General features: G+C 33.6%; 2 protein-coding genes and 1 long non-coding RNA gene across 3 annotated transcripts in view; 1 reads left to right on the top strand and 2 right to left on the bottom strand.

Annotated features, from left to right (window-relative positions):
* The window catches only part of LOC106076716 (glucose dehydrogenase [FAD, quinone]-like), a 22,052-nt gene extending 17,307 nt beyond the window's left edge, over positions 1-4,745 (bottom strand). Inside the window, exons 1-2 of the mRNA XM_056032144.1 lie at positions 4,345-4,745; positions 868-1,076 (exon numbers count right to left, since the gene is read on the bottom strand). Of these exons, the coding sequence (XP_055888119.1) occupies positions 868-1,076; positions 4,345-4,540 (405 nt within the window). The 5' untranslated portion in view covers positions 4,541-4,745. The remainder of the gene's footprint in view (positions 1-867; positions 1,077-4,344) is intronic.
* LOC129926669 (uncharacterized) lies at positions 3,643-9,257 on the top strand. Its single transcript, XR_008778382.1, has 3 exons — positions 3,643-3,903; positions 5,874-5,973; positions 8,913-9,257. It is a non-coding gene; the product is annotated as an uncharacterized LOC129926669 (long non-coding RNA).
* Positions 7,185-25,136, bottom strand: LOC106076722 (28S ribosomal protein S31, mitochondrial-like). The gene is made up of 10 exons (XM_056032145.1): positions 24,880-25,136; positions 19,960-20,043; positions 14,419-14,586; positions 13,648-13,679; positions 13,238-13,286; positions 10,804-10,841; positions 10,427-10,451; positions 9,805-9,881; positions 8,257-8,412; positions 7,185-7,650 (listed from the first exon to the last, which is right to left on the bottom strand). Exons 1-10 carry the CDS (start codon positions 24,933-24,935, stop codon positions 7,337-7,339), a joined length of 999 nt encoding a protein of 332 aa, XP_055888120.1. The 5' UTR covers positions 24,936-25,136; the 3' UTR covers positions 7,185-7,336.

Below are 25,136 nucleotides of genomic sequence, written 5' to 3'. Positions count from 1 at the left end.
GGTATCACATTTGAGCAGCATTTCTAAAACTGTGGGGTCCACCGAAAAGGTGTGGGGGGGGGGGGGGTGCATGTGATCAATTTATTTTTACAGGGATAAAAAAAAGTTTTATATTCATTGAAGTTTAAAAAAAACAACACGTTTGAATATTAACCACGTAAAGGTTGAACGAGACAGGATTAGATCTTCTATGTCAGACAAAATGTTTTCTAAGTGAACAAAACAAATGGAGTCTATACTATACCCTGATTCTCGCGTGCGTTCTATTAAAATCAGTTCAGATATTGTCGAACATTGCGCACCATTATCACTACGCATCAATAATAATTGTGCGCACCGAAACAAAATTTTGTGAAAATTGGAGTTCTAAAAATGTACGTGCAAATGTTGTACAGGTCATCTGTTTCTGTGGCCCATGTTTAACGAGGGTACCATGTGGCCAGCACAACAGCACATTTTCCCCCCAACAAATGTCAGGTACCCATTAGAGCTGGGTGGACTCAGAGGCGCCCAGAGATCCCGAAATTAAAATCCCAGTCTTCACCAGAATTCGAACCCGGGACACCCGATTCGTAAGCCAAGCGCTTTACCACTCAGCCACCGCGCCTCCTACTTCACTTAAAGCTAAGATCTTTTCTTGCTAACCCTGTAGCTTGTGAAGATTGGCTGTGTCGTCTCCAGCTTTGGTGTCTATTGGACTCCTCTCCTTGCTTAACTTCATGGTATCATCTAATTCACTTTTCAACTCCCTGTTATCAAATAACTTACTACGAACCTACTGTTAGTACTGAATCAACCTAACGGTACTGTATACTTAACATTAAGCTCAGTAATGGTTTACTTCATATTAGGTACCGTTGTTCTTACCCTCTGGTTGTAGCCCTTGAGACCATGTTTCTGAGGCTCGGTGTAGTACTCCCAGTCATACTTGGAGTGCATGTTCAGGTGAGAGAGACCTGGAGTCATCAGGTTGAAATCTCCCCGGTCGTCGCCACCCGCTTCCAGCAACAGAACGCTGACATCACTGTCCTCGGAAAGCCGGTTGGCCAACACACAACCGGCAGAGCCGGCACCGACTGGAAATATTAAATGTATAAAATAATGAAACAAAACATGGAAAGCTTTGCGAGATCGCATTCTTTATTTTTGTAATTGTTCTTTAATAGTTTTTGTTTTTCCAAAGTAACCCTAATTCAATAATAGTGTAAGTAATATATATAATATATATACAGTGCTTTTTTGTGGCGGTCGGCACCTGTACGGTGTACCCGAGTGTACCGGCAAATTTTTCAATGTGGGGGGAAAAAATTTACTTTTCTTGTATTTGAACGTTTAATATTAATTTATTAGTAGTTAAAAGTTAGGCAATCCATCACTGAGTACTGGCACCTATTTATATTTATATATATATATATTGGGTCTAACAGATTTGGGTTATAATTTTTTCTTTAAATATTAGCTAATAATACCTACAAATACCACATCACAAACGAAGAAATTTGAAACATGATCACAATGGCATTTGGGCCCCACAATGACCACATAGTACCGTCAGACAACGCAAACTTAAACAGTATGACCAAAATCCAAGGCACTCAGGGTTCGCAGAAACCTGCCTGCATTGAAAAGAAGAAAAGGAAGACAGATAAAGGTTTTGAAAGACAACCTTAAAGAACGGACGGGCCTGTCATTGAAAGAAATTCAATGCGAAAGACAGAGAGGAAATTGGTGCCCCAGTGGTCTGACAGACTAAGGGATAAGTGAAGGTAAATCTAAAGATCATTAGAAGAGTAGGTCATTAGCAGATACTATCCTAACAGAATAGGTCTTAATAAGAGCAGGGCATTAGCAGAAACTCGTATCTTATATATTACAGGCGTTACTTAAAAAAAAAGAAGATAATTACGTCCTACGCATTTCATGTTTCAATCTAGTCATGTATGTCAATCAATGACTTAAACTTTGCTACGTCGTTTGTTTTCCTGAATAGGTCATAATTAGAGCAGAACATTAGAAGGACATGGTTCCTGATAGAGTTGTTAATTGGTAAATTAACTAATTACTAAATATTTGGTATAACAGTTCATTATGAGAGTAGTTCATAAGTAGACTAGGTAATTAATAGATCCTTAGCAGTTAGCAGAACAGGTCATTCAATGATCATTAGTAGATCACTGGTTGCTGAGAAGCTATAACATGTTGACCTTGTGCAGTAGGGCATGGGAAATATTATGTGTACAATGAACAACAATTGTTCTAAGTAAAAAATAAATTATAGAAAAATCGGTGATCTGTTTTCTTTGATTGTTACAGAATAGACTAAAAAAAATGGAAAAATCAGATTGGGTCATTAAGTTGTCTGAAATGCGTGACATATTTTGAACAGCCTATACAGGCCAATTGACATCCCTTAATGAGTTTCATAGCACCAGATTTAAGATACCGTTACAAGAAAGACAACTCCATTGTCGAAGATGTTTTTTTTTTGTATTATTCTTTATTTTAAAAACACATGAAAGGAATATTGTTAAGATTAAAATTGTCTGTCTGTCAGTCTGTCTCTCTGCTCTATTGTTCACTGGTTTTCAATTAAATTTGAAATGACCTGCACTTGGAGAACAAGAAAAGAAAAAACAAGGAAGACAATGTGTGAGCACATGCGACAAAGGTTAAGAAATTGTTTGATATTGGTTCTCGTCTAATGAAATGAGAGACATAAATGACAGGAACAGAGAGAGAGAGAGAGAAAGAGAGAGAGAGAGAGAAAATAAAAGAGAAATAAAATAGAAGGTCATGACGAATGATGTTGAAGACATTGGTTTGAAATTGAAATAAAGATTGCAGTGACCCAGTTCCAACTCTCCACCCTTTTGTACTTGGAATCCATATGTTGTCCCTCCCCTTTCCCAGACCAAGATCAGGAGTTCAAAACAAACCAAGGTTTCCAGACTGTATATCACAAGCTCTTCCGCTGGAAATGTATCGCGACAAACCAATAACGTCTAAATAAGCCTCACTCTCTAGTGTCTCCGATGCCACAATGCACTCAGGTGAGTTCAATAAAGTGCTTCAAGAAGTCATCCGGGTGCTGTTGTAGGCAGAAGGTGCTGGTGCTTTAATAGAAGAGCTGCAATGCAGTGAGAACAGGAAAATGACCCAGTCCCCTCTTTTCCCAGCTTAGCTCCATAAGTTCGCTACTTTACCCTATTCAATGTGTTTGTCAATCCCTTGATGCATGAAACGCGCGCAGTAGCGTCAAACTAAGGCTGTAGACTCCTCCGTGACAGATGCTTATGTCATCATGACACAGACATTCCGTGGTCAAGCGATTGGCTGGATTCTTAGCTGCAGAAATGTAGGTAATATCATTTATTCATCCTCGAGATCCTGCACGATCACATACTTTGCACGCCCTCCATTTCTAAGATGTGTATAGAAATCTCCAGTCGCTCTCTTTCTGCCTGTTTTCCTTAAATTCCTAGGTTAGAATTTTTCTACAGGAAATAAATATTGTTGCAACCCTGCTAAGCGCACCCCTGTCCTCATGCACTAGGTGCGCACTATTCATAGCAGAGACGAAACACAGTTTGTTTGTTTTTAAATAGAGATTTAATAACTTCCGCCCGAGAGAGAAAACAGAAAGTAAGAATCACACTTCCGTTCTGTGGAGAAGACAACTGTGTAAAGGTATTAGTTATGATTTTCTGACGCATTTTCTTAATATGAGGATATTGTTTAGTCACTTTAATGGAGTCCAGGAAGTTGGTGGTAAGGTCTTTTAGAAAGTCGTGGCATGTCACCCGCTTCTAGAAAATAGTAGCACGGACTCAGTTGAGAAACGGACAAATGACTGTGTGACGGTATCTAAGCTTTGTTCAACCTGCAAAGAACTGTGTGACAGAGGTGAATCCAGGTCCTAATCAGTGGCGTAGCTAGGGTGAGGGAGGGGCTTGAAAATCCGGCCGGGCCTCCATTTGAGAGGTCCCCCAAATGAATGTCCGAAATTTGTTTTTACATTAAATATTATACCATTATCTCATATCATAATGTCGAATGTCAAAATTTAGGGGCCGCTAAAGAGATCCACTCCCCGGGGCCCCCAAATCCTTGACTACGCCACTGTCCGAACCATTTGTGTGTGTGTGTGTTATGTTACATATTACTAAACATCCTTATTCCCATTGTTCCATTAACATTTGTGTCGATCTATATCCCTACAGAAACAAAACTCTATGACAAACCCAACAGTTATTGAATCTACTCTATTTTTGTCTTTGTGGCTAATTATCTACTAAAAACTAAACAAACTTTGAACAATAAATGTTGCAATAGAGCAGTACTCACTAACAATATAATCGTAGCTTGCATTCAGCTTTTTGGCCAGTCCTTCCCCAGGTTGATCACAACACTGGAAATATCGATACGCCAGAATGGCTAAAGCAGCAACCAACAGGATGTTGCCAATGCTAAGCACATTGATGTTTTGGGTTACCTGTGCCGCCTTCTTTTGCTTTTTCTCTGGCGTCTTACTCTTAGACATTGCCAACTTTTCTAGTTCTTAATAAAAAATAAACGACAATGGATGTATATTAATGCGATCCTCGGTCTAAATGAAAGTATTAAATCTCTGGAATAGTGTTCCCAGCACAAAGTGTGCGACGCAAGAGAGAAGTTGACATTCGGTGTGCTACACATCTGCTAATACACGCGTTAACAGCAGACGTCAGGGAACTACGCAGATTAAAATACACAGGCAAATTAATGTAGATCTATATCTTGCTTTCTCGTATTAGGTCACGGCTACATGTTCAGAGATAAGAATAGCTCTAAGATTTTTTTTTTTATGTAATCTTTATAAAAATGTAGGCTACTTCTAAAACATAGACATCCCTTTTATTTTAATATAAATTAATTTTTATATATTTTATTATGTTTTTAAGTTGTTGCCTAAAATGGGGGCTTTGTCTTTTTTTAGAATGTATTTTTTAATGTTTTAAAATCTAAATTGACCATTACACTTGGTTCTTATTTAAATAACGTTGATGATTGTTAGGCTCAGTTATAAGCATTTTATAAATTCCTAGTTATATAAATTATAATGTTTAAATCATGCATAATCTCTGTATCATCTCTGCGTATGCTATTTATAGAAATAAATTCCGTTGGTTAATCTTGGTGAGACTTGACATGAATATTCCTTACATTTAGATTGATTTGGAGGCGGTAGAATATTGACTTGTGAATCTTAGACGATCCTTCAGATATCTACGTCCTAGCTCAAACTTCCTACTGGACGGCGCGGAAGGATTACTGACTGGCAAGATCGAAGTCAGAGACAGTTGTCATGACAGTCCAGTGCACATACCTCCAAGACCAGATGTTTAGAACCTCATTAAAAAATCTTTGTTTACCTCTATGTTTAAAGACTGGCTAGTTCACTGTCTCTAGGGAAACTGTTTGCCGTTACATCAGCCTTGTGGCTGTTATATGCTATGTGCATCCTATAGTTTTGGATTCGTGATTACAGCAGCCCCAACACCTTTTTTTTTTCTTAAGGTTAAATGAGGTCAACCTTAATTTCTTGGAAAGAACTTTATCATCATCTCTCACCCCCCCCCCCCCCAACCGTACAGACAAACGTTTGATCATGGGCTCCATTTCCCTGTATATGGCTGTAGACTCATTGCAACACTACTCCCCATTCTTTCAGAACTTGCTTCATCCATCAACCTCATGATTTATTTGGCCTTGTTCTTTTACACTCAGGTGTCCTTCCTAAAGCAGTCTAGACAGATGAATCTGTGCCCACTTTGATTACATGGCGCACTTGTTTCCAGTTCTGTTTCAACGATCTTTTTTCCCTTTATTTTCAGCTCTGCCATTAGGCCTTCTCTTGCCATATTTCACATACGAAAAGGCTGATGTTTAAATTGTTCTTTATCTGACCAGAAGTGCCAGGAAGTCAATGTTAGGGTAAGCCACGTATGTGCCAAGAAGTCAATGTTAGGGTAAGCTACTAAAGTGCCAAGAAGTCAATGTTAGGGTAAGCTACTTAAGTGCCAAGAAGTCAATGTTAGGGTAAGCTACTTAAGTGCCAAGAAGTCAATGTTAGGGTTAGCTACTTAAGTGCCAAGAAGTCAATGTTAGGGTAAGCTACTTAAAAGCCAAGAAGTCAATGTAAGGGTTAGCTACTTGTGCCAAGAAGTCAATGTTAGGGTAAGCTACTTATGTGCCAAGAAGTCAATGTAAGGGTAAGCTACTTAGGTGCCAAGAAGTCAATGTTAGGGTAAGCTACCTAAGTGTCAAGAAGTCAATGTTAGGGTAAGCTACTTAACTCTTTCTCTCCGTAATTATTTACCACATTCTGGTGAAATCAACGTTGGTATCGTCAGTTAGGAGAGAAAGAATTAAGTGCCAAGAAGTCAATGTTAGGGTAAGCTATTTTAGTGCCAAAATTGTAACTGAAAAACTCTCCCTTCCGTCCCCCAATTTCTGGGGAACATAAATAATATAAATGCACTGACTTATATATCACATGCACTTCTTTGACTCATAAAAAAGAACCTTTTTTGTGTAATATCTAAATTATTCATGACTTGTTTTATCACACCCACAGAGTCTATAATTCATCTCTGACTTCATCTTTATAAATATAAAACAAGTAATAGAAAACAGAATACTTTTTAAAACAAAGCTTATCTAACGGAAAGAACTGCTAAGTATCTGAAAATTACAGGGTTTATTTCCTTTTCTGCTAAATAAAACAAAATTAATAATTAGTACTAAATGATTAACTAATTGGTTAATTTTTGTATTCATTCGTGAATTGTTATGGACTTTGAATGACTAAGCAAAGTTTCAACTTGATCTGAGAATGTGAAGTAGGAGAAAAACATGTGAAAATGTAATAAGAGGACTAAATCCATATATATATATATCCTCCTCTCTCATTAAGTAGCATTTATTCCCCTTATTTCAAAATCAAACAAAAATAATTAATCACCAACAATTAATTAATTGTTTAATTTTTTTGATTGATATATGTCTTGTAAGCCTGATTGAACAATTGTGCAAAGTTTTAACTTGATCCGAGAATGGAAGAAAAAACAAGTTCAAACTTTTGACCAGACAGACAGAAAGAGTGAGTTGATATAAGCTTTGTAATTAAAAACAATTTCAAGTGATTTCATAATTATTGTAGTCACTTTATTCTAGAAAAGAAATTCACAATTCAATTTGCATTCATTAATCATTCACAGAAGAACTGCATGTACACTTAACTAATGTAGACTTTCTGGTACCCCACTGACTTACACAACTTTTAAAAATATTTCTATCAAACAGTCTTTGCTTGCTTTGAAGTTTTCTTGTCTGCTTTTTTCTTTGCCGCACTGGTTGTCATGACAGCATCCTTCATGTTGCCATCTTCCCCTAGCACCTCTGTAAGCACTTCCTTCTTCTGTCGGAAATAATCTGCAAACCAACGAATGTGGTCATGCTTCTCTGGGACTGAAATGTATGGGTTCATGCTTAATCCCAGAGTAACCAGCTCCATAAACTTGCGAACTGCACCTTTAGGTGGGAACTCTGTCAAGAATTTGTCAAAAAACACATGATCTTGAAATGAGTACTTCTTTTCTTCATGCATATCTGAAAAAAATAATTTAAAAAATAATAAAAATTCCAAACAAATTAAAACATACTTTTTAAAAATATATCCAAATGTTAAATGGTTTCTGAACCAATGAGTTTCGAGTTAAAATCCAGGGATTTTGACTTCTGGATTTTTAAGATGCCTTGAGTAAACCCAATCCTAATGGGTACTTGACATTAGTTGGGAAAATATCAGCGGTTTGCCATTGTGCTGACCACACAACACTCTCAATAACCAGTGGCTACAGAAACAGATGATCTTTACATCATCTGCTCTATAGACAGACACTAGAAGCTTACTGTTAAAAGCTGTTCCAGTGCCTGCAGTTTACAAAGTTATTGTCTAGGTCTTAGAAGACCTGAAAACTGTGGGCACCAGCTAGGAAGAGAATTTGAAAGTAGCCTATGGCCTATCTCTGTGGAGATGCTCTGAACTGAGTGGTAGGACCTAAGTCCAATTAAGTTGTCTAGGATTGAACAGAGGATAGAGAGATGGCACTGAAGCTATTGATCATTAAAAATTTGACTTCAATGAATGGAATCTTAATTTCTAAAGAATGTATTTGTACAAAGAATTAGAAACATTCAGATAGAGTTGCAAACCTGCTTCATTATCTATGGGGAAAGTCCAAAGTTTGCCTTCTTTAGTCCACTTTATCATCTCTTCAAAGGCATTCTTTGGCAATGGACTCATTCGAGATTGCAGTGTCTCTTCATTGACAAGCTCAAATAAACCTGGTCTGACTACAGGTTGATCAGCTAGAGGATACAAAATTAAAAGAAATTAATACTCTTGAATTGTTTCTCTAATATATTTGTTAAAGGGAAGTAATCAATTAAATAAAAAAAATATACACATGATTTTATCATTTCTAAAAAAAACATATTTTTTCAACAAATCAAAAGAAAATTATTTCAAACTGGACACCCAACCCAATATAAGTTGAATATTAACCATAATGTAGTATCAGTTATTTCACCCAAGAAACCATGCAATAAATCACACAGTGGTTCACATTTTCAAAAGAAAAAAACAAAAAGAAAGTCATTGCTTCCCATGAGTCCCTCTGGTATTATTTTTGCCATTCATGAACAGAGAACATCATTACACAAAATCAACATTTACAAATATGGTTCAACAACAGAATCAGAATAAATTGCAGTTTCTAGAATGTGAACATAAAACATTTCACACATGTTGTTTAACTAGTAACATCGGCAAAAAAAATGTTACTGACAATTTTCATTTATGTTTGCAGGATTAAGAAAGAAAATGGATAACATCTCATAACCCTAAATCTTCTTCATGGTGTCTGGGGGAGGTATGGCGAGAGTGAATATGTTACTTCAATATTTCGATATGATAGTGATATTACCTTGTTTAAGTACTCCCAGGTTATGAATGTGAATAATCTTGCACCTGTTATGAACTGAATGATTTAATCTTCTTTGAATGTGCGAGAGAGTGTGTTAGTTAGTGAGGTTTTGTCCCCAGTTCAGGAAGGTTGGATAGTCGCTTCCTGGATTGGTATTTTGTATTATTTTTTGAGAGTGATATAATTGTGTGCTTTATTAAATATTAAAGTAGTAGTATTATTCATCAATAGCTGGAGTTGGAGTTTAAGTGTATCTAGTAGTAATTGTTCTTATTGTATAACCATTAATGAGCCAAGCAAGTATTAATTAATTGGAATTGAGTAATTGTGTAACCCCTAACGAGCCAAGTCAAAGACAAGCAAGAATAGAACCCTGACACATGAAAGGTGTATAACAATAAGAGAATGTGGGTTTTGAATTATATATAACAAGGTTTGTCAAAGTTTTGGTGCAACTAAAAGATTTCTAAACAATTTAAATCATACATTACTGCTTACAATAAAGTAACACACTTAGTAACACATTTAGTAACTACTATTAAAACAATATAGTTTATTGCCTGAATTTCTTGATGTTTCTTATGCTGCATTTAAAAAAACAATGGTATGCACTCTTGAAATGCTCTTGAAATTTTAGATGTTAAGTGACTGCTTTTATTTATTTAAAAACAAAAAAATACTAACAAAAAAAAAAATATTAACCAGAAGAAAGACTTATTGACAACTGCAAGGGATTCTCTGATTTTCTATTTATAGTTTAACATAACTAAATTACCTATAGTTTTTACTTTGTCAGGATCAAAGATTCCAAGTCTAGGGACACTGTATAGCTCTGAGAACATTTCATCTTTCCTGTTTGTAGAAATTAGCATCCATCAATTATAATACATCTCAGTTACACACAGAAATGTTGAAGCTTTTAAAAGGCATTTTTAGTTACTTAAATGGTACAACATGTTTAAAACCTGTAAGTAATTACACTAACAAATCACAGAGTAAAGACTGACATTCATCTATTTCAATCGACTCTACTTTGGTTTAGACTGATATTCCTTAGGCTAATCTACTCTTTAGACTGATATTCCTCATGCTAATCTACTCTGCTTTGATTTAGACTGATATACCTCCAACTAATCCACCAACATTGGCCTAGACGGAAACAAATATTTCAATCAATTCAGTAATGGCATAGACTTTACTCTATACTTAACAGCTCAGCAGTGGTATGAATGATATAAACCCATGTTAATCAACTGAGCATTTATACTTACTTTCCCTCATGTAAATGTACTAGGGGCATGGGCCTAAACAAATCTTCCCCTTTGCCATCCTGTTCAGAACTAAGGCTTGACTATTCTAAGTAAAAAAAAAATATGCAACTGTGAAATGTAACTTACCTTGACAAACGTTTGCGATATGGAGCTAGGAGGACAAAGAAAAATATACTATATAACATAGGCTACTAAGAATCCTCATGAATTATTTATGATCTAAAATAAAATTAATGTAGCATAAAAAATGTTTTAAAAGGTTATCTTTAATTTGCTCCTAATTGTCAACCAGTATAAAAAACATTTTCCAACGTATTTCTCTGCTGCTTAAACAAAAAAAATATTTTATTTTAAAATTCTGAAGAAGTTTAAGAACTCTTAGAAAACTGTTCAGTACTTATACCTCTTTCTACCCCAACATAAGTTTTCTTTTGGAGAAAAAAAAAAGACTTTTTGAACTATATAATGTTCTATAAATAACAAAAATAAAGTAATTTATTTACCAACAGGTTCAGCAAATGGTACACCTTGCGGAAAGGCTCTAAATTTTTTTTTAAAAAGGAAAAGGATACTAATTAGAATACAATCATAAAAACAGAATAAACCAATCAGCTAATAAAAATATTGGAAAAATAAGGGACAAAAATAAAAGTATTTTTATTGTGGTTATAAATTAACGTTTGAATATTAACCGAGTCAAATGACAATGCTTAGACAATATTTATAAGTAAGAGACATTTTTTTCATCTTCTTAGTGAGAATTTTACTTGATTTTCTTATATCAGAATGGTCAATTTTTTTCCCCTCTTACATTGTTATATTGAGGACATTTTTTGTATAAAACAAAATAATAAAAGGTGCACGACTAGATAAATAAACTAGAGCCAAAATGTCTGGAGCCAAAACAACCATTACACCTAAATGGCTGCTTCAGAATGTTATGCTTCATACAAAATGTGCCCTTATTGCTGAATATCGTCTAGTATAGTGCAATAACAACAGTAGACCAATATTTATCTTAGATAACATAAGTTGTTTTTGTTTCAGTTAATAGAATTCTTGGTTACATGACAAGCAAAGGCAAAAGTAACCTTCTGGTGAAGAGTTTTTCTCTTAATAATTGTTTTCCATTTATTATTAAAAAAAAAATGAATGGCAATTTTCCATTTATTTTAATATGTTGAAAGTTGAATTAAGTTCAACTAAGTAGTTGTCTAGCCTCAGTCATTACAGCTCCCTCATTAACTCTTTGGCTCCGGAATTACTTCGGAATTATTTTCCACTTTTGGACGGAATTAATTTTCCCACCATTTCAGAGTGCGCTACTTTGCTTCGATATAACTTTTTTATTTATTATTGGAAAATAATAAATTTGATATAGAATTAAAGAGAAATGGATGCTCTTTCCATTTCTTATGTTTTCTAGTTTGCAAATCATGTTGTTATTGTAATTTTGGGTTTTGAATATAAAAATGAAAAACTCACCAACTGACATTGAAAATATCCATCCAAGTGCATGTTACAAGTTTATTGTTTACAGAACACCATAGAAGAAACAGCAATAGATGCAAAAAATAATAAACTGGAACTAATAATCCAATGTCACTACTTTAATGAAAACGCCCATAAAAAAAGCAACACTCTTGGAACAAAAACCTTTTACCCTAAAACTAGTCCAACTGTACAGCATATATATATTTATAATATTTTCTGCTTAAGTTCTTCATGTACTTAGTATATAAATATTCTTTCTAGTTGCGATATTCATGGAAGCAGTCAATATGAAGTGTGGGTTTGACTCCCATCCAGCGCAAACATAAACCGTTCTCCCTGACCTACAGTGTTTACATACTCTGTCTTTCTTTATAGTTATAGGTCTCCATTCTCTGAAAATGGATTTTATTCTAGCAGGGTTGTTCAATTTGATCCTATGGTCAGCATAGCTATTTATTTTGCTGACAAGACTATCAACAATGTGACAACATTCCAGCTTAATAGATGCAGTGCTGACTAAGTCTAGGTTGACAACCCAATTTCTTGATGGAACAAATCTGAAATTGATCTGTTTCAGTACCTAGATGATATATCTAGATGATGTAGAGACAGCTAAACTAGTTCTAGATCTACATTGAACATTAGCTGGGGGTGGAGCTGCTTCATCAGCTGATAAACTTCATCATTACTAGACCTAGATTCTAGATCTAGATCTATAAATTAATTTACTAGATCTAGATCTATATAATTAGATTTATCAATATCACCATCAGATGAAACAAAATCACTGTCATCTGAATTATTATACTTCTTTATCAAAGAAATATTTAGATCTACAAAGTTTATATGGCCTTGGTTGAAGCTCCATGTTAAAAAAAACATGCACACAAAAAAAATAAATGTCATCTCTATACAAACTTCGTACAAAATAAAAAACACGTTAAATTAAGGAAATTCCGGATGTTTAGCAAAGGGAAACTATTCTAGATAAAAAATTAAGCAATAAAAAACATGAATTGGAGAAATAGAAATGAAAAAATTAATTTTAAATAGCCGATGCCCCAGCGTTGGTCCGACTTTTTTCCCCTTTTTTAAAATCAACGTCCTGTGCATTGTTGCGGAGCCAAAGAGTTAAATTAAAGGTGTTTTAGAAGAATTATGGGAGTCAATTCTCTGAACTTATTAGGAACAGTCATTTGTAACAATGTGGCTGACCTAATGCCTTATCCATCTTTGAGTTTTCAATTGAGGTCTACTATTGGATGCCTGTGTTGTGGCATTAGAGGCTACAACTATCATGCTAAGCAACTAACTCTCTAAGCCACTCGTCTTAGAATTTTAATGTCGGTTTTCCTTCCCAAGATGCTCTATAGAGTGAGTAGAGTGAGAATTCATTATTAACATTTACACTTAAAATACACAGAAATAAATCAAGTGTCTTACTCATGTCTGGTCATTTGCCTTACTCTCTCAGGTCTTGAAATGGATATATCTGTGGATTTAGACAAAGTATTGCTTATATAAATATTTATAATATTACTATAATTATGAGTGCGTCTGGTGTGAATGTACACTTTGGTTTCTTATAGTTATAATGTTTTTTGTTTGGTGTAATGCACAAATTGTAAGACAAATTTCCTTACGGATAATAAAGATTATTATTATTATTATTATTATTATTATTATTATTATTATGAGAATAACATTGCTATCTTCTACTATGAAATTTTGTGTTTATTATGAGAATAAACATTGACAGAAATGATAAAGTGATAACAAATGTGCATATCTCACTCTATTTTAAATTGTATAAACATTTACAACCATATTAATCTGATAATGTAACGACATACCTCGACCAACCTTCATTGTTTGCAAGAGCGAGCTGTAGAAGACATTAGAATTCTTTTAAAAATGAAAAGCAAAGTTAATATTGACTACACATGATTTCTGTCATTTAATAGTATATTTTAACATTTGATAGTATTTACTATGTTAAGATGTCAGCAAATACTGAACCAGTCTCTAAACTGGTGTGGATGACTGAAAGGTATAAAACAAAGTATTCAACATCAGTCCAATAGACCCAGGCTAATTTATTATTAATTATTAAAAGCTAGTGAAATTGAAAATACTAGCTCTTCAATGAAGGCAGATTTATAAGGATAAGTGGCACTAGATCTTTGAATGAAATCAATAATTTAAAAAAGGTAACTAAATATTTTTAACACAGTTTTCTGCAAGAGATAGAAAATTGATGAAAGGGATGTTTAGATAAAAAGATTTTTAATTTAGCCAAAATTTCTGCAGAAAGTAGTTTTTAATTAAATTGCAAAATATTTTATTAGAATTTTTTTAAAATGTATCACATTAATGTAAAGTATTTTAAGCACAAAGATCTGGGTTCAACTTTTGCTACCATCACTTCCTTTTTACAGCAGGAAGTTTAGGCATTTGTACTCTTCTATTATGCTTATCAATGTTTATAAAAGGGCATGAGAGTACAACATATACTGTCCAACAGGAGGGGGGGGTCAATGTAACAGAAACAATAAAAACATCCAATTCAAAAGTCACTACAATGTAATAGAAACAATAAAAACATCCAATTCAAAAGCCACTACCTTGTAAGAGACTCCTCACCCTCTTTCACTTCCACTGGATCTTTTTGTTCTGGAGTCTCCATCAACTGAAGACGTGACAAGAGGTCCTCTGCAGTTCTGGTCCAATCTCCTTGGAGAGACTTGGCAACAGTTATGGCAGCATTTTTCAATTCTTTGTTTTGTAGCTCTCTGCAAATCATATAAAATTTTAAACTTATTTCCTGTGTTAATTGCAATTTGATAAGTAACTAATAGTGTCAACATAAATTTGAATATAATTTGAATATTTGTAATTTCAACATCATTAGTGTCTGGTAAGTTCCATTACAAATATTGTTTATTTACACAAATGATGTAACATAAAAAAGTTATTTTGTTAAGTTTCTAAACCCATGAATTCAACAGTTCAGTCAACAGCTAACAGCATGATTAGCTATATAAAGTACAGCTATATTAGTTGATGAGCACAGCTAGTTATTGCACACAACTAGATTAATGATTAAGTAAATCACAGTTTAGTGATTAAGTGAGTTTTTGTATGATAACAATCTAATCTACCAATCAATTAAGCAAATCCAATAGTAATAAAAAAATAATCTGCATACTGGACAACATTTTTGTTTCTTTCTTTCTTTTGTATAAACTATATGTTTCTTAGCTTGCTGAAGAAAGGCTCCAAATCCAGTGCAATAACAGTTTCTAATATTGTTTATTAATGCATGTTAATTTATCATAATTTTATTGCTTCAACTATTTTCATTGGAAAGCTGAAAGACGAAAATGGTTTGAGTGACGAATAAAAAAAAAACAGTGGAATGTGGGAGCTATTGAGGAGTCCTAACCAGGACTTATCGTGGTGGTTATCCAGGGCTAACCAAGCTGTTTAAGTCCAGTGAGGGATAGGTTCATATTTTGCATAGTTTAAGCCAAACTTCTACTCAGAGTACTCTCAATGCAGAGGAAATTGCATTTTTTACACCTGTCCTAGAGTTGCTGAATTCTGATTCTACAAGATCGAAGAAGACATATATTATGAATCATACATTAAGCCCAACTGCAAGTTTCTATACAAGCTTTTAAATGAGAGGATTTGATGCCTCTGAAGCCCTCAATCATAAGGATGATGATTAACTCCACATTTTATATTTGTTAAAATTATTTTCAATTCAACTAGTTCATTTAACAGATAGAATGAACATTATGTGCTATTGTGGGGAAAAATGTTTGTCCCAAATGTGTGAACACCTGATATTTTCCAGACTATCCAATGACAGTTTAATATGTCATACAAGTTGATGTGTCTTTTAAAGTATCAGTACACCATGACACTTATCTAACTATGCAGAATTTCAAAAGGTGAAAATATTTTATTGTAGAATCTGTGAATCACTTTCTGACATGCTGGTTAATGATATTGATGGTAGCAATCACTTTTTAACAAAGTGAACGCAATACAATAGTTTGAGATTGACTGGTGTAATAAGACTTTGTTATATATTGTCAAGGCCTACTTCCACTAATATCTGTATGTGTCATGCTAAATGTACCCAAGTCCTGGATAATACCATAATGACACGTACAATGACAAAATAAGATTCAGAATGCCACTTTACCGACATATAACATGTTTAATTACATTATTTTCACTATAATCCAGAAAAATAGTTAGAGTCTACACTTAGACTATATATATCCAAAAAGTCCAACTGTCCTGGACTAGGAACAAAAACACACTGCCTTATCATGAGTTACATTGTTCAACAAAACATCTCACCAAACAAAAACAACCCAAAACAATAACAGTTTTGAAATCAACCACCTGAATTGCCCCCCTTCTCCTCTACAGTAAACAGGAGACCCAGGCTGACCAGAACTCAGTCCTGACATTTCTCCCCCCTTTAATTTTTGTCTGTTTCTGGGTTCATTTAAAACAGACAAACTTCCAATAAAGAGATTTTCCAAACGTACATATATCAACATGCAAACAAAAGTAATCTTGGTACTAAAACATAGCCTACAGTTTGTAAAAAAAAAACACAAAAAAAACGATGTATCCACATGAAATGTCAATACTATACATATTGCTAGGCAATAATAATTATATGTATAAATATATATATACATATATATCAACATGTAAACAAAAAAAATAGTCAGTGAACAAGCATATTTTCCGAAATGTAAATGTTATATACAACATACTAAGCAATTATAATTATATATATATATATCAACATGTAAACAAAAAATAGTGTGCAAACATATATTCTACCTTTTGTAAAAGGCGGTTAATTACATATCCCCAATCCTAGCAAACAAATAACTTTGAAATGAATAACTATTAAATGTCAGTTATCTGTAATCAATGTCATGTTGGTCTATTCTGTTAGTCTAGATAGAAAGTCAGCAATTACATTTAGTTTGCCCTTTAGATGTTCTACATTAAAGTTAAATGATTGTAATAATAATGACAGTAGACGGTATAATTGACCTTATAATGAGAGACAGACTTTACAGTGTGCTATCTTCTGAGGCCCTGAAAGATATTTTGCTACGAAAGCCTACTTCAGCCCAAGAGGTCTTAGACTGTATTGATCAATTTAGAGATGCCACGAAAGGCTCCACACATATTGTAAAGGGAAGTAACAAAGTAACTAGCAACGATATCCCATATGTAGCTTTTGGTGCCACTGGTCAATCTAACAGTCGTCGCCCGAATAATATAAACACAGAGGGTACACAAGTGATATGCTATAGATGTGGAAAGGGCGGACACATTGCTCGATGGTGTCGGGTAAAGATAAATGAGAATAGAGGTCCAACACAGCAATGACTAAGAGTATTACCAGAAAGGGGGCAACAAGTGGGATTGTTTGCATGTCACACTGATACATTTAATTTTTTGGATTATAAAGATAAATCAGTTAGTGGATTGAAAATAGTGGAGGGATTTTTAGGAGATTGAAGGGTATCTGTCCTACGAGATACGGGGGCGAGCATAATTGGGGTCCGAGAAAGTTTGATAGAAGAAAGTCAGAAGATAGATGGGTTTTTCACTTTAAAATTAATAGATGGACAAACTTTTCAGTATCCACTTGCTTGGATAGACATTGATACTCCATTTTTAAAAGGAGTCTTTGTAGCGGCCATGTTCAAGGACCCAATAGCAGATATTATTATTGGAAATGTTGATCAGGCTAAAGCATTTTTATATGGGAATGCTGTTACTAGGGCAATGGCGAAAGCAGAAGACAATAGGGTCAAATCGGAAGATAATGACAGGATTGGTTTAAGTAAATGGATGGAATTGGACAGTGATTTTAGAGAGGATCAAAGAAATGATAGTTCGTTAGATTATGGGAAAAAGCGAAAGCAGGAACGGTCGAAGATAAGAAAAAGGGATTGGTATCATTTATAGTGGAAGAAGGTCTACTTTACAAAGAATTTGAGAGAAAAGATACCCCTGGGGTAATAGAACGACAACTTGTAATCCCTACGAATAGACGTGAACTAATATTAGAAATAGCACACTCTACACCTTTAGCGGGACATATGTCTATAAATAGAACCAGGTATCGGGTATATTCGCATTTCTTTTGGCCTGGGGTAGATAAAGATATAAAAACATACATTAAATGTTGTGACCTTTGTCAAAGAGGTAGACACCCAGGAAAAGCTGGAAAGGTAGAACTAGGGCGCATGAATATTATTTCCACTCCATTTGCTAAAGTTGCTATTGATATCATAGGACCACTCCAAATGACAGATCGGAAGAATAGATTCATTTTAACGTTGGTTGATTTGGCAACAAGATGGCCGGAAGCTGTACCACTACCTAATACAACAACACCAGTAGTAATAGAAGCTCTAAGTGCTATTTTTACTAGAATAGGATTCCCGGAACAGATACTCTCTGATAATGGATCTCAATTCAGATCCGAATTATACAAAGAAATATGTCAGTTTTTTAAAATAAAGATTGTTAAATCAACACCATTTCACGCCATGTCAAATGGGGGCGTAGAACGCTTTAACGGGACTTTGAAGTGCATGCTGAGAAAGACGGCCGAAGCAGAACCTAAGAATTGGGATAGAGTTATAAATGCACTTCTGTTTGCGTACAGAGAGGTACCAAATGAGTCTACTAACATTTCCCCTTATGAAATGTTGTATGGAAGGAAAGTCAGGGGGCCTATGTCAATTCTAAAGGATCTTTTTACTAATCAACAGGTAGAACCAGAAATAAAGAATGTGTTTGACTATTTATTAGACCTAAAAAGTAGGCTGGCTGTGGCTTGTCAAATAGCTCAGAATAATAGCTCAAAACGTAAGGAAAATTATAAAAGGTATTATGATAGAAATAGCAAAGAAAAAGATATTCAAACAGGTGATTCTGTCCTTTTACTGAAACCACAGAGACAGAATAAGTTAGCCTTGCACTGGGAGGGGCCTTATAAAGTAGAAAAAAGAATTAACAAGTTTAATGTAAAAATAAAGAAAGGCAATCGAGTAAAAATTCTTCATGTTAACAGATTAGTAAAATATCACGAAAAAAACAACACGGAATGTACGGGTAAGGAAAATAGTGATCTACAACTCTCGGGAAGTGCGTCTCATGTATTGTATGGGGGTCAAGGGGAAGAATTATTACATGCGTGCATAGCGTCCCTTGTAACCGACCAGGAAGATGATAACCAAGAGGATGAAGTTACTGAGTTACCTACTCTTGAGAGTACAAATTCCAGGGAACATATTAGTATCAATACTGAATTAACCGAATCCCAAAGAGAACAGATTCAGACGCTAGTTGAGAAGTATAAAGATATAATTACTGATATACCGGGTAAAGCGAAGGTTAAATCATTCAACATTGAGCTCACAACAGAAAAGCCTATTACACTGAGGCCATACGCAGTTCCTATTCATATGAGAGATGTCTTAGACAAGGAGATAGAGAACATGATTGAAATGGACATTATTGAAGAGTCTCAATCGCCCTATGCCTTTCCTGTCGTTTTGGTTAAGAAATAAGATTCAGAATGCCACTTTACCGACATATAACATGTTTAATTACATTATTTTCACTATAATCCAGAAAAATAGTTAGAGTCTACACTTAGACTATATATATCCAAAAAGTCCAACTGTCCTGGACTAGGAACAAAAACACACTGCCTTATCATGAGTTACATTGTTCAACAAAACATCTCACCAAACAAAAACAACCCAAAACAATAACAGTTTTGAAATCAACCACCTGAATTGCCCCCCTTCTCCTCTACAGTAAACAGGAGACCCAGGCTGACCAGAACTCAGTCCTGACATATATCAATATATGGGGGTAATTGGTGAAACTATTAGAGTCTGATAATTGTAATGTTTACTTAACATTATTATTTTAAACTGATTATTTTAAAAATTGCTGTAACAGAACTTAGTGTTCAACTCAATGTTTCTAATACTCTGAGTCATTTTACTTAAATACTATATTCAGTAAAGCAGACTTTGCTGTTTCATGAATTTAAATTTTTAAAAAAATTATTTTTAAGAGATTTTTATTACCTATTGTTTGCAGGATCTTCTTTCTTTGTACTAAGATGTCGTTCTGGAGTCAACTGTAATAATCTCAAAGATGCTGCTAGCAAACTTTGAATATAAGGAAATAGATAAAATATATTAATAATATTATACAACTGTGTTAACCTGCAGACTTAAATCTAGATGTTGATCAAAATTGGAGAATATTTTTTATTATTAAATTGTATAGAAATACTGTTTATTAATCTAAAATATATAACAGAATAATATGTAAAATGTAATTGAAAATATCTGTTGTACATAACCAACAATTGCAGGTGTGTATAAAAAAAAGTTATAAAAACAAACAAATACAGCCTAGTTAGCCAGTTAGAGGTATGCGTTGTAGTGTGACGTGAGTCAAGAAGGAGGTGAAGTCAGCCAGTAACTGAGGGTGAGGGATTAGATTACCAATGAAAAAAAAAAAAAACCGGATTGTCCCCCCCTCCCACCACCACCATCCAAGTCACATAGAGATTGAACTATGCTGTGACCATTGTTTACTCTGAAAAAGAAGAGTTTTACATGGGTTCAAAGAGCAATGGTATGACAATGCCATTTTTTTTTCTTCTAGGGCAGGTCTGGGGTTACAGAAAATTTATGTATCAACTAAACATGACCTATCTTAAATGCTTCTAAATATGCCTTACAACACACACATCTCATAGTCTATGTGTAAATATGGGGTGTTCCATAATATTCGTTTGCTACTATCAATGACATTAACGAACGCTCTTTATCACTATCAATGACACTAACGAACACTATTTTTAATGTTGAAAATGTATATCAAAGGGATGTAACTCAATTTATTTTTTATAATATTTTCTTACTTAATTTTGTTTTTGTCTTGGATGTTAAACCAAGTGTGATGTGAATGGGTAAAAAGAAAGGGAATATCACTAAACATAGTGCTAATGAGAGGTGGAGTTGGACATAATATGTATGAAAAAAATGTTTCACTGAGTGGCACAATCCTACTCTCCCTCTCTTTTATTCTGTCTCTCCTAGGCGCCCTAATTATTAATCGACCAGCCTCTAGGTAGGTACCAAGTATGGTATCATCAACACAGTGCCAGAAAAAAAAAAGTAGCAGGAAGGACAAGTATTAGGTCACATTCACTCAGTGGAGTAAGTGGGCTAGACGTGCGGCGGTCTTTTCATTTTTAAGGGGGTCATCTAGATCTAGGTAAGTCACAGTATATGGCCCTTTGTAAAGTTGAGGATTTAGCAGAGAAGGGAGCAATTAAGAGTGGGAAAAGTGACACTAATCTGTCGGTCTTGAAAAAAGAAATCGATATTTAAAAAAAGAAAATTGAAGATAATATTATTTTTAAATACAATAACTTGAAGTGTTGGTTAGTGTACTGAAAGTGTTCATTAAGTTACAAAGCAGGGAATGGTGTTCGTTAATGTTAGCACTGGACCTCATTGACCTGACCCTCTTCAACATCATATTTTATTGTAACTATCATCTATGCATAGCGAAACAAAACAAAAAAATATATGGCGGAAAACAGATTGAGCTTTCAACATTCTACTTTTAGGACCATTTTTTTGACTAATTTCAAATTAGCTATTATTGACATATTATATATCAATTTTATTGCCCAAGAATAGAGGAATTCAAAAAAAAATAAAATCAGAAGCAACAGACAATTATTTAACTTGAAAAAATGAGGTCAAACACACTTACCCCTAATAATGAAAAATTCATCACTCACAGAAGATATGTCTAAAAATCCATGAATTTCACAAATTCACAGTATTATTAACAGAAAAATGTGTCACAAAGTAAAATATTTTTATAGAACATTTGAAAAAAACAATAAAAACTAGTTTCTTAAAACATTTATGCCTATTAATTAGCCTCCCCAGACCCCACCCCCTCCGTAAAAAAAAATGGTTGCAAATGATACTTTATAATCATCCTGAAAAACAAAACCAGTATCAGTTTTGACATATTATATATCAGTTTTAATGCCCAAGAACAGAGGTATCCAAATATGGTTCATTCATTATCATCAGACAAGTATTAGACCATAAAAAATGAGATCAAACACACTTACCCCTAATAATGAAAAATCCATCATTCACAGAGGGTATGTCCAATATTCCATGAATTTTACAAATTCACAATATTATTAGCAGAAAACTATGTCACAAAGTAAATTATATTTATAGACCATTTGAAAAAACAAACAAACAATTTTTAAAAATATTTATAACTAATAAATTAGCCCTCCCCCCTCACCCCACCCTACCATAAAAAGTCTTTTTTTTTTCTTATATCTTCATGTTTTAACAAACTAATATCAATTTTAGATAAAGTTTATAGATGTATAATTTTAGACTAGAAAAGATCTTATATTAAATGAAATATTATCAAGATTTAGATCTCTTCTAGTTCTTGATCAATTTTTAGATCTAGGTCTAGACTCTAGACTACTATACTCTGACTCTAGTCTAGGCTTATAGATATTAGTCCTAATAATAGGTTTTGCATAGTACATGATGTATTCTGTTTACTATCTCATATGATCTCAATTTTTGTATTTGTTGTAATTGTTGCTGAGAAAAGAAATAAAAACAACTTTTTTTTGGTTTATAGATTCTATGTGTTTGTTGTTATTTTTAACTATGTCCATAAACCATAAGTAGATCTATATTTAGTCTCTATCCTACACAGCTAATAGTTTTTAAAAATTATTTAATCTTTCTAGATCTAGTAATCTATTAGATTTATGCCTAGATTTAGATCTTTAAAAGGAAAAAAAGTGTTTTTGCCGATATATCTACATTCTAGCTCTATCATCTAGATCTATTAATCTAGAACTACCAAGTATCCTACCTACTTGAATCTCTTCTCTATAGTATAATTGACTAGATCTAGATTTTTTCCACTTTAAGTAGTTTAAGATGTAGATCTAGAATTCTAGATTTAGAGATCTAATTAAGCCCTAAGTTTATAAGCTCCTATGAATTATATTTAGATATAAAATCTTAGATTTAATCTACATTTAGACTTAGACAAGATTCTAGATCTACATGTGTACATCGCAGTTACTAGATCTAGAAATGACTAGATTTAGAATAAATTAGATCTCATATTTTTTCAATGTTAAAATCTAGTTTTAAGTCTATGAATAATATTTAGACGTAGAGATATATTTAGACTTAGGCTAGGGTCTTGATCCAAGCGTGTGGCCCGTGTACATCGCTACTTGACTATCTACTTAAATCTACTAGAAATGACTTGATTTAGATCTAAATCATCTAAGAATTTTTCCACGTTAAAATCTACTGATCCACGCGTATGTGCATCGCTACTTGACTATCTACTAGAAATGACTAGATTTAGCTCTAAATCATCTCAGATTTCCTAAATCTATAAGTTATTATGAATTATATTATTATATTTAGACACAGATATATACAATTTTATATCTACATTTAGTGAATTTAGTCTAGAGACTAGATTAGATCTAGATCTAGTCTGATCCACGCGTGTGTACATCGCTCCTTCACTTAGTCTTAGCTACGACTAGTACTACTACTAGAACTAGAAGTGACTATATTTAGATCTCTAGACCTTTTCACGTTAAGATGTAGATCTAAGTCTATAACAAATTACTATGAATTATATTTAAACAAAGATCCAGATCTAAAATCTTTATCTTAGTCTAGATCTAGTCTAGATCCGCGCATGCTTATTTCCATCGCACGCTGGCAGCGCAAAAAAAAGGACTCATTTCCTGAGTCATGATGTTATTTGAAATGAAAACAAACGACACTCGTAGTGAAATGTAAAATATTTACCTAAGCAGTTGATATTATTTAAAAAAATGGTCTGTTATAGTTTCAGTCTATGATAAGGCTTAATAGATGTTGTCGGTTCCACTTATTCCGCGAGAATGAATAAAAAATTAAGCACAATGAAAAAAATTGATGAGGTCAAACTGTCCCGACACACTTCCGATGGGCTTTAAAAAAAACATGTTTTTTTTTTAAACTTTATTTTTTTTATACACCAAAAAAATAAAAAATAAAACACTATGATTGCTGAAATAAAAATAAACGTGTTTTGAAACTAAAATTGGTACCATTTAAATGATATTTTTATAAAATTGTATGCATAGTTTCACGACGCACAAATTATGAAATGGCATCGAGGCTATTTTTTTTTTATTTTTAAGATAAACTAACAACTTAATTTCTTTTCTTTTTTCTCTATCATTTAGAACAATCATTTCTAAACAGTAAGCATGCATTATTTCATAGTAATGATATAGGTTTATATGTTTCTTACCTTTTCAAAGGGGAGCACATAAATCCAAAAGTAAATCCTGTGTGTCTTTTTTTGCATACTTCATGACATTCACAAATGCACAAATTTCTAAATAAAAACGAATTTTAAAAAAATATTGCTAATGAAGCTTCCACAAACATAGGTCTACCCATCAGTAAAAGGAAATATATACCACAGATGTTGTATATATGGAGAAAATGAATAATGAACTTCAAAAATGCATTTTCAATAGAAAATCTGTTTTCCGCCATATATAATTTTATTGACAAATTAATGACGAGTTGATAGATGTTTCCAGTTTTTTCTATGACTAACCATTGACATTGAGGAGCTATAAATATTCAGCAGCGCTTAACTTGTTTGTTCGTAAGATGAAAATTATCATAAATGTAATAAGAACCTTGTAGGCCTACTTTTTAATTATTCTACTAATTTTTCTAGTAGTTCGTGGAGCACCTAGTCAGGCCTAGTAGTGTTCTGCAGAACACAATTTGGGAAACATTGATCTAGATTTTAGATTTATCATTATCAAGGCAATCAATTGAATCATCAAATCATGTCTTGACTTTAAAATTAATGATTTTATTTTTATTTACCATCGAGATTCCAGACCAGTTGTAGCAAGTAAATTGTGAGCCAATGTTCGTAACATTTTTAGCGCAGCGATCTTTTTCTTTTAGGTCAGGTTTAAAATTAAAATCTACTAGATCTAATTTAGATCTACTTGTTAACTATTCTAAGTTTGCACATCTAAACCTAGATCTAGAACCTAGAAATAGAATGGCTAGATCTAAAGGTTATACATTTTGTAGACCATCGCCGCAATTACAATCTTTAGCAGTTTCATATACTT

This window comes from Biomphalaria glabrata, chromosome 6, assembly GCF_947242115.1.
Source record: "Biomphalaria glabrata chromosome 6, xgBioGlab47.1, whole genome shotgun sequence".
In the NCBI taxonomy this organism is placed as follows: domain Eukaryota; kingdom Metazoa; phylum Mollusca; class Gastropoda; family Planorbidae; genus Biomphalaria; species Biomphalaria glabrata.
This window is presented reverse-complemented; position numbering and strand designations above follow the sequence as displayed.